The sequence below is a fragment of the Anolis carolinensis genome, chromosome 6, assembly GCF_035594765.1.
Source record: "Anolis carolinensis isolate JA03-04 chromosome 6, rAnoCar3.1.pri, whole genome shotgun sequence".
Taxonomy (NCBI): Eukaryota; Metazoa; Chordata; class Lepidosauria; order Squamata; family Dactyloidae; genus Anolis; species Anolis carolinensis.
In genome coordinates, this window is record NC_085846.1 from 69570586 (window position 1) to 69586937 (window position 16352).

The 16352-nt window shown below is 39.2% G+C and overlaps 1 protein-coding gene across 1 annotated transcript in view; it reads right to left on the minus strand.

Moving 5' to 3' along the window:
• LOC100561835 (collagen alpha-6(VI) chain) overlaps positions 1–16352 on the minus strand; it is a gene marked incomplete at its 5' end in the record, with an annotated part of 86561 nt that overhangs the window by 12589 nt on the left and 57620 nt on the right. Inside the window, 7 exons of the mRNA XM_062957850.1 lie at positions 55–603; positions 1386–1405; positions 4483–4519; positions 4621–4656; positions 6895–6999; positions 9604–9705; positions 16015–16050. Coding sequence (XP_062813920.1) covers positions 55–603; positions 1386–1405; positions 4483–4519; positions 4621–4656; positions 6895–6999; positions 9604–9705; positions 16015–16050 — 885 coding nt within the window. The remainder of the gene's footprint in view (positions 1–54; positions 604–1385; positions 1406–4482; positions 4520–4620; positions 4657–6894; positions 7000–9603; positions 9706–16014; positions 16051–16352) is intronic.

The window sequence follows — 16352 nt, forward strand, 5'->3', positions numbered from 1 at the left end:
GGGCTCCCTATAATTACTTAATGTAATATAAATTAAAGATAAAACGTTTCTCACCGTTAAAGCACGATTGATCTCAGAAGTGCTATTAAAAGTAATGGCTGCCAGAACAATATCGAAAGCACTGAATTCCAAGATTGCTGTGTTGATGGAATTTAGATTAACAGATTGACCACTGCTGAAAAATACAGCAACTTTCCTCACGGTTGCCCCTGGGAGAGTTCTCTTGAAGATATTCCTGGCAACATATCTCATAGACCGACCAAGGTCTGCTTTATTTGCCAATCTCTGATAAGAAAGAGCAGCAAGTTCTTGAATCAATTGCCTCTTCCTGTGGAAATCGGAAAAGCGAATGAGATGGTCGGTATCTGAGCTGTAGGACACGACAGCCACTCTGGCTCCCTCCGGGCAATTGCTTTCCCTAATTTTGGTATTGTTGACAACTTCTATGACAATCTCCTTCATTCTTTGAAATAGCTGGGGTGTGGTGTCATGGGAAACATCCAAGGCAAATACCAACTCAGTGGGATACACTGGGCATTCCAGTCTTCCTAGCATGCAAAACAAAGCAATTGGTAACACAGAAAAAGAATTCTGGAAGAAAACACAAATTCATAAATTTATGGGACTATCCAGCTGAATGTAAGTGCTTAAAATGTAAACAAGTACAGTAGAGTCTCACTTATCCAACATAAACGGGCCGGCAGAATGTTGGATAAGCGAATATGTTGGATAATAAGGAGGCATTAAGGAAAAGCCTATTAAACATCAAATGAGGTTATGATTTTACAAATTAAGCACCAAAACATCATGTTATACAACAAATTTCACAGAAAAAGTAGTTCAATACACAGTAATGCTATGTACTAATTACTGTATTTACGAATTTAGCACCAAAATATCATGATGTATTGAAAACATTGACTACAAAAATGCGTTGGATAATCCAGAACGTTGGATAAGCGAGTGTTGGATAAGTGAGACTCTACTGTATAAGTATTAAATAATGGGGAGAGATGTAAAGAAGTTCTCGTTTTCGTTATCAGCCCTATTCACAACTTCCAATATGGCAGGAATAGTAGTTCAACAATATATGGAGAGCCAAAAGTTTCCCACCTCTGTTTTACTATGTTGACCCTGTCCCCAACAAGTTGCCACAATAATGTTAGACAGCATCATGGAGAGAAACCACACATTTGTTTCCATACATTTCCACACAGTAAACTAGTCAACACTTCTTGCATGGAGTACCTGCAAAAATAGGTCATACCATACCATAAAGCCATACCATGACTTCATGATCCCATGTCCATACTGTGAGAAGTAGCACTCAACCACTTTGCCAGATATGTGAACATGCTTGGAAAATGCAAGCAGTATTATGTTAAAGACCCACCTTCGTAACAAGCTAAAACAAAAGAAAGAAAAAAGATGTACAATTATTATACAATTAATATTAGAGCATCTCTTCTAAAATTATCACTAATATTAATTCTTGTAAATTAATCAATTAGATCAGTAGTTCCCAGTTGGTTCTTCAGGTATTTTGAGACCTTATGAGATGGGCAAAATTGTTTGTCCTATGACAGTTTGATTTCACTTCAGGCACTGAGCCTGCTGGATCCAATTACATAACTTAGATCTATTTCTGAAAGGGCTCCATGCCTGAAGTGAGATCAATCTGTCATACGAGGCAGCATCGACAACATGGGAGGCTTCCCGGGTTACATAAAAAACAATGAGAGGAAGCCGGGCAGCAACGCTTTCCTCCGTGGGATGATGTAAGGGGTGATGTGGGTGATGCGGTGCATGATCCATGGTGGATTCCATCACTATCACCCTGATCACTGACTTCAATGTGATGAGGTCCTTGGACTTCAGCTTCCACAATTCCTAACAGCTGGTAAGAGGGCTGGGATTTCTGTAAGTTGAAGTCCAAACGAACAGGAGAACCAAAGGTTGGGAAACACTTATTTAGATTAAATTATCAATCCTGCTGTTTTACCTTCTTAAATCCACCCATCCCATTGCTAAACAAGGGGCAAGAATGAATTCTGGCAAATAGGGCACCCCAAAGCTACCATGTAAACAGGTGGCTCCCTATTCAACTAGCTAATTGACAGTACAGTTTGCACTGAAGTGCCAAAGAACACCCGTAAACTCTGTATCAAACCATCTTCTTTGGTCCACTATGTGCTGTACAACAGAGAGCAATAAACTATGACCAGTAGATTGTTCATGCCATACATAGGTATAAGCCAATCTTACACGTGTTTATGTGGGGTTTTTAAAATTCTTTTCCTCTTTCTACATTACAACAACCAATGCATCTTTCTTGAATGACCGTATAGCCAAATGAAGCTCCCTCCAAGACCATGCTGTGCCTGAGGTGAGTGTAACGGATCTTGTCTACCTTACAGGGTTGGTGAGTGGTCTGCCTTGCAGAGCAGGTGTGTGGTAGGACTTGCTTGCAAAAGCTCAGCAGAGCAAGAGTGAGGAGCAACCAGGTAGCCATTACAGTAAGTGCAACCTGATTGGCTGATGCAAATGGAGAAGAGTTGCTTAGCAACTGGAGATGGGTGGAGCCAAAGTGACAGTTGGAGCTATGCAGCAGAAGAAGTTTTCAGTTTTGGAATTCAGTCAGAGAGTTGGTTTTTGAAGTGTGGAGATAGAGATAAGCTTTGGGGACTGTGCTTTTAAAAGGAAGCTTCTTTGAGGAATATAGTTAAAAGCCTTCAGGAAAGGAAGTGCTGAGAACTATATTGTGACTCTATAGTCTAGAGCAGGGGTCCTCAAACTTTTTAATCCGAGGGCCGGTCCACAATCCTTCAGACTGTTGAGGGGCCGGATTATCATTTGAAAAAAAAATACAAACAAATTCCGATGCACACTGCACATGTCTTATTTGGAGTGCAAAAACAACAACAAGAACAATGAAAGAACAATACAATATATAGAAATAAAAACAATTTTAACCCAACATACATTTATCAGGATTTCAATGGGAAGTGTGCTCCTGCTTCTGGCCAATGAGATAGTCAAGTTAATTAGGATTGTTGTTGTTGTTGTTGTTGTGTGCCTTCAAGTCATTTCAGACTTTGGGCGAGCCTAAAATGTATTTATTTATTATTTATTTATTTGCTGCATTTATTTACTACATTTGTATCACACCCTTCTCACCCCAAAGGGGACTCAGAGTGGCTTAGAAATTATATGTACATACAATATATTATATTATTATCATAGCACAATATTAGCATTATATATTACTATATTGAACTATACCACTATACTGTAATATTATTAGTAATATTATATGTAATATAGAATATATAATAAATATTATTATATGGTATTATTATTAGTGTTATATTGTATTACATTATAATATTATTATTATTATCAATATTATATGTATATACAATATATTATATTATAAAACTGAAGGCGGGGGCCGGGTAAATGAACTCGGAGGGCATCCGGCCCCCGGGCCTTAGTTTGGGGACCCCTGGTCTAGAGTATTGGCATTAAATCCCAGGAGAAAATGGATTTAAAAGTTTAAAATTGCCCTGTATGTGTTCCCTGCGTCAAGGAACATATTTCCACAGAATCCAAGTTATAAAACCATCCTTTGTAAAAGAAGAGCGTAACTTGTTATTGAAACCGCTACGCTTCATTACTGTTCAAATACAAATAAGCAACAACTTCTTATTTTCCTCACATAAAGTGTCTCGTGTGACTCTCTCAATATCCTAACATAGAAGAGGCTCCTGAATAAAACATTGGTGGCAGCATTAGTAGAGGTAGGGAGTTTGAATCCTTCCATATTTTGGTGGCAGCTGAAACCAAAGTCTCTGCAACTTTGGCAATTCTGAAAAATCCTCTAAATTATATATTTTTGAAAGAAATCCTCTATAGTGAATACTGATGTAAATTAATAATAATTTTAACTGATTTATATTGCACTGTATAATTTTTATATATGCGTTTTATTGTAAGCCGCCCTGAGTCCCCTGTTGGGTGAGAAGGGCGGGATATAAATATTGTAATAAAATTAATAAAATAAATAAATAGTGAGCAAGGAGAAAAACATTTGAAAAGTATCTATCTGGCTATGTTCTGTAGCCATCTGCTGAGACCTACAGATGACTCTGTCAGACTCCAGTGGATAATTCGATCATTTCACACCTGCCTGTGGGAGCAATTCCCCTGCCACTACTCTCTACCATATACACGGAATAGATATAGGGGTGAGGAGGAATGGTCAAGTGAAGCATAATTCTGGTTTCAGCCATACAGGATTCTGCATTAAGCCATAGATTATTTTGTATGTATGTGTGTGTATGTATGTATGTATGTATGTGTGTGTGTATATATATACACACACACACACACACACACACACACACACACACACACACACACACACTGTACTCTTATTCATATACACATTCATGCCTGTAACTAGTAAGTATGATTACTTACAGCTGTGCTCCTGAATATAAGCAATGAGCTCACAGGGCTGTAGAGTTAGAAAAGAAGAAAAGGGGTCACATGTTATCTCACAAATAATATTTTATAGGATATTTCTCGTGGCATAAGGGCTGTGTTGTAAATACATACCGAAAAGGAAGCAACACCCTTTTCACCCTTAATACCCTGAAAGGAAAGAAGAAAAAGAATGGGTAATTTTTTGAAAATTCCTAAGAACGTGTAAAGTTACAAATGCTAAGAAATTGAAAGGGGGTGCAACTGTTGCAGAGTATAAGTATTTAGTAAAGCAATTTGAATTGTTCTGTTATTTTATGTCGCATGAGATGCTATAAATGTGTATAATTTATGAGGCAATATAAAGTAGAAATTTGTTTTGAAACTATGCAGCTAGGTAACAGTTAGGGACCCTTATTGGTATTTGCAAGTGTTTTATTAACACCAGGCTCAGAGAATTCATGGAACTTTTATCATTGCAATACCAAGAAGTTTAAATGAATATCTTTCTTCTATACACATAATGAAAGTGAAAATCTGTTTGTGTGTATGTGGCAGGGGTGTCCTCTGGCCTCCGCAAACAGGCTATAGTTCCCACTGCTGAGGAGCCACCAAGTCACTCCCTCCCAAGACATTGCAGGTTACAGCGAGCACATTCCAGAGTTTCTTTCTCTCTCCATTTGCATGACTCCGCCCACTGCCTCTAACTTAATCGTTTCCTACCCTTTCCTATGGCACACAGCAAACACAGGACTTGATCAGCAACTGAACATACTAGAGAGAGAGGTTTGGGGAAAATTTATCATGACTTATAAGAGTTGTAGGGACTGGGATGTATAGTTCATCTGGAATCTAAGAGCACTCTGAACCCCACCAATGATGGACCTGAAGCTAACTTGGCACACAGATCCAACATGGCCAACTTTGCATACTGGGTTTGGGTGTGATTGATGATTGACCTTGACATCCAGGAGTTATAGTCCGTATTTAGAGAACACTGAACCTATCTGATGATGGATCTGGACGAAACTTGGCACACAGACCCAACATGGCCAACTGGGAATACTGGTGGACTTTGGGGGTGAGTGACCTTTAACTCTAGGAATTATAGTTCACCTGTGTTCCATGAGCCCTCTGAACCCCAGCAATGACGTATCTGGACCAAACTTGGCATACACACACAATACTGCCAACTTGACATGGTGATGAACTTTGGGGTGATTGACCTTGGCACCAGAGAGTTATAGTTTACCCGTAATCAGAGAACACTAAACCCAGCAAGTGACAGATCTGGATCAAACTTGGCACACAGATCCAACATGGTCAACTAAGGATTGACCTATGATTCTTCAAATTGTAGTTCACCCACATCCTGATGCATTTTCTAAAAACATTTGTTCATAAAAAAAACAAAAGGAAAGACTGGCTTTTTTCAAATAAATAGCATTACACATCAACAAACTAATGTTACCAAACTTCCCAAAACAAACAAGGTCTTTCTCAAATAACCCGGGCATCGCCTGGTACCCAAGTTAGTATGTAATAAAAACACAAGAAAAAGTAGGAGCAAGTAACCCTTATTCCTTATAAGGAAGATGGTTCTTATTCCATAATAAAAAGATTGTTATAATTTCATCTTGACCCACAGTGAAATATAGGGACACCAGAATTGTGTTAAGATGGCAGTGGCTCAACATTGGTAGGCAGGTTGTTATTAATTTGGTCTACTTAGTACTTACAGGTATCTACAGAAGGATGGCAAATTACCTTTCCTATCCATTGTCACTGAAACAGTAAGAGGACGGATACAACTTGGTTTCTGTTGTCCCAGAGACCTGGATCCAACTCTCTTAATAACACCATGCATCAAAATTTTCTGTTCCTGATTTGAAAGTATTATTCCTGTTGAATTGTGCGATTCTTACTGTAAAAGTAGTTGTCATGCCCCAGAAAGTTGGTTTTTGTGGCTGCCACAAATTATGTGGAATTGGTTGAGACTCTACAAGATATCCATTGAAAAACTAGAGCAAAATGTACTGCAAGATTTCCCTCCCACAAAAACAAAGTTTTTGCAGATTAATAAACTTTTCCTAAGTTTTAATGATAGAATCAATTAGGAAATTTCACATAAAACCCAGGAGCAAAAAATGTGTTACGTAGTGTAATTTTTAGTGTTTGATGATAGAATACATAGAATCATAGTTGGACGAGACCACAGGGCCATCCAGTCCAATCCACTGCCAAGAAGGAGGAAATCATATTCAAAGCACCCCCAACAGATGCCCATCCAGTCTCTGCTTAAAAAGATGTTTAAAATATCTTTAACATTATCTGCTGAAAAGTGCTTGTGCTTCACCAAACTTTAAATGCTCATAAAGTTTATGCTGAATCTGTGACTGGTTAACGTACCCTGCGTCCTGGAGGACCTCGATTTCCTGGTGTCCCCTTCATACCAGAAGCACCTGCAGGACCAAGAAGGGGTCGGGGGGGGGTTGAAAAAATATCTAGCCACACCTTTTGAGCACACAGGACAGGTGAATGGTGTCAATAATGATATACAGTAAGCGATCTGATGTAATAACAGTAATGAGTTAGTACTTATGAATGTTTGAAAAATCCTCTTAATCTTGAATTCCTTGTGCTTGGAATCTGTGCAATTCATGTTACGCAGCCAGGGGGAATTTGGTCGTGTTTCTGATCCTCCATTTTCTATATTCCACGTCTATTCATTTGTACAGGAAACAACTGTAAATTACAAGGTGTTGAGACCCACTGTTTAAAACAGTGGTTCCCAACCTTTTTTTTTGACCAGGGACCACTTGACCAGGGACCGCTCTCCAACATTAATACCAAAAGGGTTACGAATCAGTTTTTGGTCAATTTAATTTAGATTTGTTTTGTTTGGGGTACTGATTCAAAAAAAAAATGCATTGGACAGATCACATCAGCTCTAATTTCTGATACAGAACATATGCTGTCCAGTAGTCACCATCTGCTTGCCCACAGAAAACCCTATTTAGTAATCTAGAGCTGATGTGGTCTATCCAATGCAATTTTATGAATCAGCACCCCAAATAATCCCAGGAATAGACCTAAAAATGAAAACACCAAGAAATTTTTTTTTTGGTTGGACTGTATTATTATCCATAGTAGTAATAACGAGGCCGCAGACCATATTTTAGTTCTTGTAGAGAAATGTTTTGCATCTTACCCTCTAGTGATTTAAGCAATTTCTATGCTGCCTTTCAACCAAGTTTCTCTACCTGGAAATTAGTCCCCTATTCCCCCTTTCTAAAATATTCTCCAATTCTGATTTTCTTTGGGGAAATCTTACCTTATTATCTTTCATAATTATCTTTCCTTCTTACTAATTTCCATTGCTTTTTTCTTTGCTTAGGTACTCCTTATAGGTTCTCCTCTCCTCATTAAATACTGGATTTAAACTTCCTACATAGGTCGCAGCCATGGAGGTGTTTTTTTGCTCCATCCCTGCCTTGTATCTCTTCCAGATCGCAAGGAGACTCGTTCTTATAGTGTGTCTATTGAAATCTTTATTGGTCTTTTCTTTTTCGTACCACAAATGTGTTGGATTATGGTTGTATGTGTATGAAATGTAAATCAAGTGTTTTCTGCTGTTAAGCAAGAGTGTGTGTTTCAGTAATGAAACAGTTAACAGCAGGCTAGTTTTGACTGACAGCCTGTTGTGATTGCTCTGACCTATCAGGCATGATTTCGGCCTTTGGAGGTCGGGAACTTCCTTCGGACTGAGGAATGTTCTTAATCTCTGAGTGTGTTGAGCTGTGCTTGCCGAGTGAAGAGGCTGTAAAGAGAATGCCAGCTCAGAGCGATGGCTTTTGCTGTGCTTTGTAAATATGTAGATATTGAAATAAAAGTTTGGACTTCAGACTACACATGTCTTAGAGTCTAACATTGGAGAGGAATTGGTGAGGCGGTCGATTCACCAATTCATCAGGGTGCTGGTGTGCAGATGATTGATGGAGCTTGAAGAAACCCACCCAGCACGCACCCTGAGACCCCCACGCTGTCAAAATGCACATGCCATCCAAATCTTAAATGATATCCTTCTAGTTAAGTAAAGTATGGCTTTCTAATCTATTCCACTTCTTTATCCAGCTAAAGCCTGCAGCTTCATAGTAATACCTGAAGTACCTAAGTAATGCTTGAGACTCCCCACAGATACCAAATTGCATGGATGCTAAAGTTCCCTTACTTACAATGGCATTGTAAAATGGTGTTTCTTATGTAAAATGGTAAAATAAAGAATTGCCTTTTTGATTATATATATATATATATATATATATATATATATATATATATATATATATTCAAGCCATGGATTGAGAATTCATGGTTAAGGAGTGCTGATACTATGAATTTAAAAAGGAAAGTCGTCATATGATTTAAAGTACCATTTTTGATTTCTTGATTTTAACTTTTTATTTAGGTTTCTATTTTGTACCTCTTAATAGGTAATCAAAATATTTTTAATATACTTGATTCATTTTTTTAAACATGTTAGGTGTACAAACATGAAGTTCTTCTGGTTGAATGACAGTTTATATTATTTTAAGTGAGCAATAAACAAAAATAAATAAATAACCCATGCTAATATTTTGAACACTGAGTAGAAAGGAGCAATTTTGGTTGAAACTATATGAAACAATTTCTACAAATAAATTGTACAAACCCATTAAATCTATTATTAAATTAAGCTTTAAAAGACAAATAAAATAACTTGGGGAAGAATTGGCTTATTCAATCATCTCTTTGGTTGCTTACAACCAAGCACCAGACCAAAGTGGCTAATAAGTATCAGCCAAGCATCCTCTCATAAACCCCTAAAGTTTACAAAATTTATGTTTTGATGTCAAAGGTCCCACAATCCTCCATTCTCATAGCTATTGGATGAAGAGCTAAAAGAATTTTAAACAAACCGCTATTTTTTTCACTTTGCATTTGGCACAATTACGTGTTTCTACCTATTGTGTAAAAATCAGTGTAGAACCCCCCCCCCCCCACACACACACACACACCTTCCCTCCTCCTCATAGCTGGGAAGGCACCAAGGAAAGATTGTAAACAGCTTGGGTTGCTCTAAAAAACTGAGTTAAGATAAAACATAAAGTTTCCACTTGCCTTTTGCCCACGAATCCCTTTTGGTCCATGTTCTCCTGGAATTCCAGTGTCACCAACATCACCCTAAGTAAAATATATTTTAAAAACTACCAATGTTAAAAACAAGAAAAAATGATTATTTGGATTTTCTACTTATGAATCAAATTCAAATACATATAGCAGGCTTGTACATTTCAGGAGAATTGCTATCTGTTTCTGCTTGCTTAAATCCGGAAGCCCCGTCCCTTTTTTTGTGAGCCTCCTGAAAATGGGCATGCTCCCAAATGGGCATTTTTGTTCCACAAATGGAAAAAAAAGGCCCACTGGCAGCAATGGACAGACGTCCCAGTCTCCTCTTCCCCTCTGTTTTAGGACTAGAGCAGTGGTTTTCAACCTGGGGTCCCTTGATGTTTTTGACCTTCAACTCCCAGAAACCCTAACAAATGATAAACTGGCTGAGATTTCTGGGAGTTGTAGGCCAAAAACATCTGAGGGCACCAGGTTGAGAACCACTGGGCTAGAGGGATGAAAATCACCACACTTGGAGGACACATCTACCACTTTTAGCCAACCAAGTTTTATAACTCTTTCTGGGATTGTTTGTTCTTATATCCTTCATTAAGAACTGGATTTAAAGCATCAGAGTTAAGATACCACTCTTTCTGCGATGCTTTGTCCTTATATCCTTCATTAAGACCTGGATTAAAAGCATTACAGTTAAGATACCACTCTTTCTGCGATCCTTTGTCCTTATATCCTTCATTAAGACCTAGATTAAAAGCATTACAGTTAAGATACCACTCTTTCTGGGATCCTTTGCCCTTATATTCTTCATTAAGAACTGGCTTAAAAGCATCAGAGTTAAGATACCACTCTTTCAGGGATTGTTTGTTTTTATATCCTTCATTAAGACCTGGATTAAAAGCATCAGAGAGGCTCCCAGAGAAACCCGGTGCAAAGAGCACATGGTGCTCCTGAAAAGCAGAGGAGGAGCCAAGATCGGCTCTCGCTTACTTTCATGTCAGGCGGGTTTTCGTACCGGGAGGGCCTTTCCTGTTATGTGCTCCCAAAGGTACCAAAAGAAAACAGATCCACGCAGAACTCTAATGGCTAGCAACAAAAAAGTGGCTAACAGTATCAAATATAGAGTGAATAAATACAAATAGACTAGTGAAATTGTTCAGGGTACAGCCACTACAACAGTTCTATAAACCACAAATCCCATCTGAAATAAAACAGTATTGATCGTTTTAAAATCTAGGGGGAAGAAGTAAAGACACATCCATCATTGTGGTGCCATTATTGAAAAACCCATGTCTAGGGAAATCCCCTGCTCTATTTCAAATGGCAAGGAAACCTGAGTATTAAAGCAGAATTGATTGAGAAGGGAGTTTTACATGGGGAAAAAAGATTCTTCAAGTCACCTGCCTGGATCCAGGACCTTAGAAACCATTACTTTGTTTTGATGATGGCATGCTTTCAAGTCATTTCTGGCTTATGGATATTCTATCAGAGAGTTTTCTTGAGAAGATTTGTTCAGAAGGGATTTGCCTTTGCGTTTAAGAGAGTGAGGTTTATTCAAGGTCACCAAGTGAATGTCCATGACGGGTGGAGATTTTGGATCATGATGGTCATAATCTATTGTTTAAACTACTATGCCACACAGGCTCTCCATTACTTTGTACCAATTTTCAAAAGAAAATATGTGGTCAATACAGCTATTCCAAAATGCATGTCATATGTTCTCTGCAGTCCACTTCAGTGAAAAGGCCCATAGGAATGTCCTAGCTGCAGTATTTATTTATTCATTATTTATTTTATTACAACATTTATATCCCGCCCTTCTCACCCGAGAGGGGACTCAGTACTTAAAGTACTCTTTGTCACGCTTCCAGAAAAATTCTGCCATTAATCCACCAGGAGAGAAAGACAAGACTAGATGAATTTTAGGTAATCTGATAGCTATTGCAGTCTCTGGCATTTATAACATGGTGACCTAAATTAACAAAAGGCCATGCAAGCATCATTAAATAGGATCAGAGAATACAGGAAGTTAGAGCTGAAAGGCATCAAATTCCATGTGAAAAGAGGGTTGTTGTATGTCTTTCGGGCTGTGTGGCCATGTTCCAGAAGCATTCTCTCCTGACGTTTCGCCCACATCTATGGCAGGCATCCTCAGAGGCCTCTGAGGATGCCTGCCATAGATGTGGGCGAAACGTCAGGAGAGAATGCTTCTGGAACATGGCCACACAGCCCGAAAGACATACAACAACCCTGTGATCCCGGCCATGAAAGCCTTCGACAACACATGTGAAAAGAGACTGCAGTAATCCATGTGAAGGATAAAACAGCTTTGCAAAAGGATGTCAACAAAACAGAATTTGGGGGCAACTGATGCAAACAAATGGACCAAGACCCAAGTGAATGCAGAATTCTTAGATTGTTTTTGAGCATAAAAATATCGAGTTTTTAAAAACGATTTTGGAATATTTACAGTTTGTATACATTTTTGTTTGCATTGGTGATTTTATATGTAATTCAATGAAAGTTAATCTAAAATATACATATTTGGCAAGTATCTCCCCTAGCACAAAGTGTCTCGAATGTTAGTTTAATTAATATTTTTGGATGCTTTTTCCCACAGTATATAAACTTGACTGTAGTTTTATAAGGAAAGTCCATTGCAATTTTTAAGTATGATTTTTTTAAAGTATGAGATTGAGCTCATGTATTGGTTGACATTTTGGCCCCTTACTTTGCATTATCTGATTCGGATCATTTGCCCTCCCAGAAGGATGAAGTGATAAACTATGCTATGAAAGCTCTGCATTGAAGCATGAAGTAGGAGAGGGGAAGGCATGAGAGAGTAATAAATCAAAGCTACATGCCATTTCAACTGTCTTCCAATGTTCCTTAGTCAAGAATTTAGTACTTTGAAAGTACAGGCAGTTCCCGAGTTACAAACATCCGACTTACAAATGACTCAGATTTAGGAATGTGATTGAGACAACAGCAAGTGAGAGAAATCTACCTCTTGGAAGGGAAACTGTCTCCTGAAAGAGTTATCATACAATTATATATAAATTCAACTGGAAAACAAACCTACAGCATTTATCTTGTTCATAATTTGGGGATTGCTTGCACTTTGCCTTTCTTATATTGATACTATGGTGAATCTAAGTGCGTGTGCATGTATTTTCAAGTTGCCTGTCAACTTATGGAGATTTAGCTCTATGTTGGCTTATGCAATTTAATACCAATATTTTAGAAGTTATTTATTTATATTAACACTTAATTGTAATTATTAGTACGAACGGACCTGATTGGGATCAGGCTTTCAGAGAATAGCACAGGGCAATAATAGTTTTAGAATATGTGCAATGACTACAGAACAGCCTTAGACTACGATTTCTGATATTGAATGTAATGTTTTTAAATGTTTAATATATATTAATTTTAATTCAATTTATTTTAAGCTTATGTGTTGTATATGTTTAAGGCATTGAATAATTGGCATATATAAGCTGCCTTGAGTCCCCTTCAGGGTATAGAAAGGTAGGGTATAAATAGGGTAAATAAATAAATCCCTTATCTAGAAATCTGAATTACTATAAGATCCAAAATTATCCACTTGAGATAGAGACAACATTTTCTCAACAGTGCATAAGGAGACACTTTTCATTTCTGATGGTTCTGTGTGCACAAATTTTGTTTCACGCATGACATTATTTTTTAAATTGTATAGATGTGTATAAAATGTGTAGAAAACATAATGAATTTGATGTTCATGGGTCCCATCTTCAAGATATCTCATTATGTGTGTGAGTATACAAATACAGGTATTCCATAAGCTGCCCCAAATATGAATCCTTAAACATTTCTCATCCCAAGCATTTTGAAAAGGAAATTTTTAGTGGGTTAGTGAAGAGAAATGAAATCTTGATCAATAGGAGCACCCACGGGTACTTTTTTGAGATGGGAAATTCTCCAGTCTTTCTCATTGGGTCATGGTTCTTAGAATAGGAAAGGGCAAATCTTTGGGACTGGATTTGATCGGATTTTTCCTTTAGAGCAGTGGTTCCCAAACTTATTTGGCCTACCGCCCCCTTTCCACAAAAAAATATTACTCTGCGCCCCCTTGAAAGGGGTGTGTGGCTTAGAGGGGTGGGCGCGGCTCCTGCTCAAGACGGCGGGGCTGAGCCTCTCCCCTAGTCCAAGATGCAGGGCTGGGAGGGGGAGGTGAGCAGGGCCACAAATGGGAGGCCAGGACTGGGATGGGCAGAATTATGAGCTCTGAGGCAGGGCTGAGTTTCTATCCCTGTCCTGCAGTGCCTGCCAGGACACAGGAGGCGTGGCTAGAGGAGGGGGCGGGGCCTCTTCCCAAGTGCCTGATGGGGTTGAACCTCTATACCCCACCTCCGTGTTCTAACAAGCACCTCAGGGGAGGTAAACAGAGGCTCAGCCCTGTCATACCCCAGCTACCTTTGGCTTCTGAACCTGATCCAGAAATGAACTTTGACCAGGTTGAAGCTTATTCTGACCTTTTGACCAGTTCTCTGAGCTCCTTTCAGTTACAGCTGCCGGCTGTTGATAGTTCAGATGCTTCCTTAATTGGGAGAGATACTGGAGATGTTTGACATCTCGAGGGGATTGTGGATAAGAAGATTCCCTTGGGAACCTTTGGGGAGTTTGGTCTCCCTTCGTTGGGATCTGATCTTCGTTCCATAAAAGTGCCTTGCACTGCAAACACTTTGTGGTGTCAACGTAGCGTTTTCCTGAGAACATTTCACCGACTCCAGTTCCCTGATTTTACCAAGCCAAGCCTCTTGTTTCTGGCAGCCAAGCCAAGCCGCGACTCCCGATTTAAACCAGAGTAAATTCACTTCCTTGCCTTGTTCCTGAATCAAGTTTGATCTTCGCTTCATCTTGTTCCTGCTTTGATATCCACAATCTCCTAGTGACTGGGGACCTTGTTATTCAGCCTTGCTTCCTTGTTGTTCCCCACTCAAACTTCCCAACAGTTTGAGCGTGTTTCGGTTTTGGACTTTGGACAATAATATTGGACATTTTCCTTCATCTTTTTGGACTTATTCATACCTTTTCACAAAGGACTATTTCTCACTCATCCATTCTGCTTATGCATTCCTGAATTTATATTTGCTTTAATAAAGATATTATATGATTATTGGTCTCTGTCTAGTTTCCAGTGTTCACGCTGCCTTGGGGTGCAACAAGCCCTGTCTCACGCTCTTGGGAAGAGGCCCCGCCCCTAGCCCCACCCTTTAGTCCTAAAAGGCGTCTCAGGAGAAATATAGAGGCTCAGCCCTGTCTCGGGCTCTTGGAAGGAGGCCCCACCCCCTTCCCTAGCCCCTCCCTTTAGTCCTAAAAGGCCTCTCAGGAGAAGTATAGATTCTCAGCCCTGTCTCAGGCTCTTGGGAAGAAGCCATGCCCACTCCTCTAGCTCCACCCCCTGTGTCCTAATAGGCGCCTAAGGTGCTCAGCCCTGTCTTTGGCACTTGGGAAGAGGCTCCGCTCCTTTCTTGGCTCCGCCACGTCTCCTAATAGGTGCCATCACCGCCCCCCTAGATCGCTGCAGCGCCCACCAGGGGGCGGTAGCGCCCACTTTGGGAATCACTGATTTAGAGCTTGGAGAGAGGGTCAACATGTTCAGATTTCCTAGAATCAGATAGATCAGGGACAAGCTAGATTAGCTTGCCTCTGGGGCTGGATGCTTGACTTTAATGTGTTGGTATAAAGACAAGGGAACACTTGCTTGAGCTCATACTGTACTTAGCAGCGCTGTTATAGATCTGGATTAAATAGGTAATAAAATGGTTCTTAGTTTATCCATATATTTTGGGTATCTGTCATTGGGTGGGTTAAATAAAATAAAGGTTAATCAAATAACTATTTCCTTCCTTGCATAGAAAAGAGAGACAAAAAGAGAAAGAAGTGGGGCTGTGGGCCCTGGAGAAAACATCTTAATGAGAGATAGATTTTAAGTATAGATAATTCATTAGACGTGTTCTCAATTGGCTCCTTATTAAAGACAGAAATAAATGAGTGCAACCCCAGATAGAGGAGGGCATAATGAATTGATACTATCATAGGCCTTCAGTTTATACTGGGAAACACTGACACATAGCAACAATTGTATACAGGACTGGACAGAATTTCCAGACTGGGTTTATTCCCCAGACAGGTTCTTGATGTACTTTTTCAATTAACAGGCTGCCAAACAGCTACTTCTGCACCACAAACAAACCATTCATCGGCCGTCAAACACTATTTCCACTCTTTTGTGGATATAGTTACCAGATCATTGAAACACAGTGAAAACATTGGAGTAGTAATGCAGCTTGTCTTATTTTAACCTTGTTGGAAGTACATTACCTCCTGTCCTATATCTCCAGGAAATCCTTTCTGGCCCTGCAAATTACAAAAAGATTGAAAAACTAAGATTTATTTATGTCTATATGTTTTCTAAGGCCCCTTCCACACTGTCGCATAAAATCCAGATTATCTGTTTTGAACTGGATTATACGGCAGTGTAACCTCATATAATCCAGTTCCAAGCAGATAGTGTGGATTATCTGCTTTGATCATCTGTATTACATGGCAGTGTAGAAGGGGCCTTAGACAGTATTGTTATAAGCCCTCTTGGGTTCTATTGTTGAGGTAAAGCTGGTGCAATTATCAAATAAATAAAGAAATAATGGATCAGGGGAGAT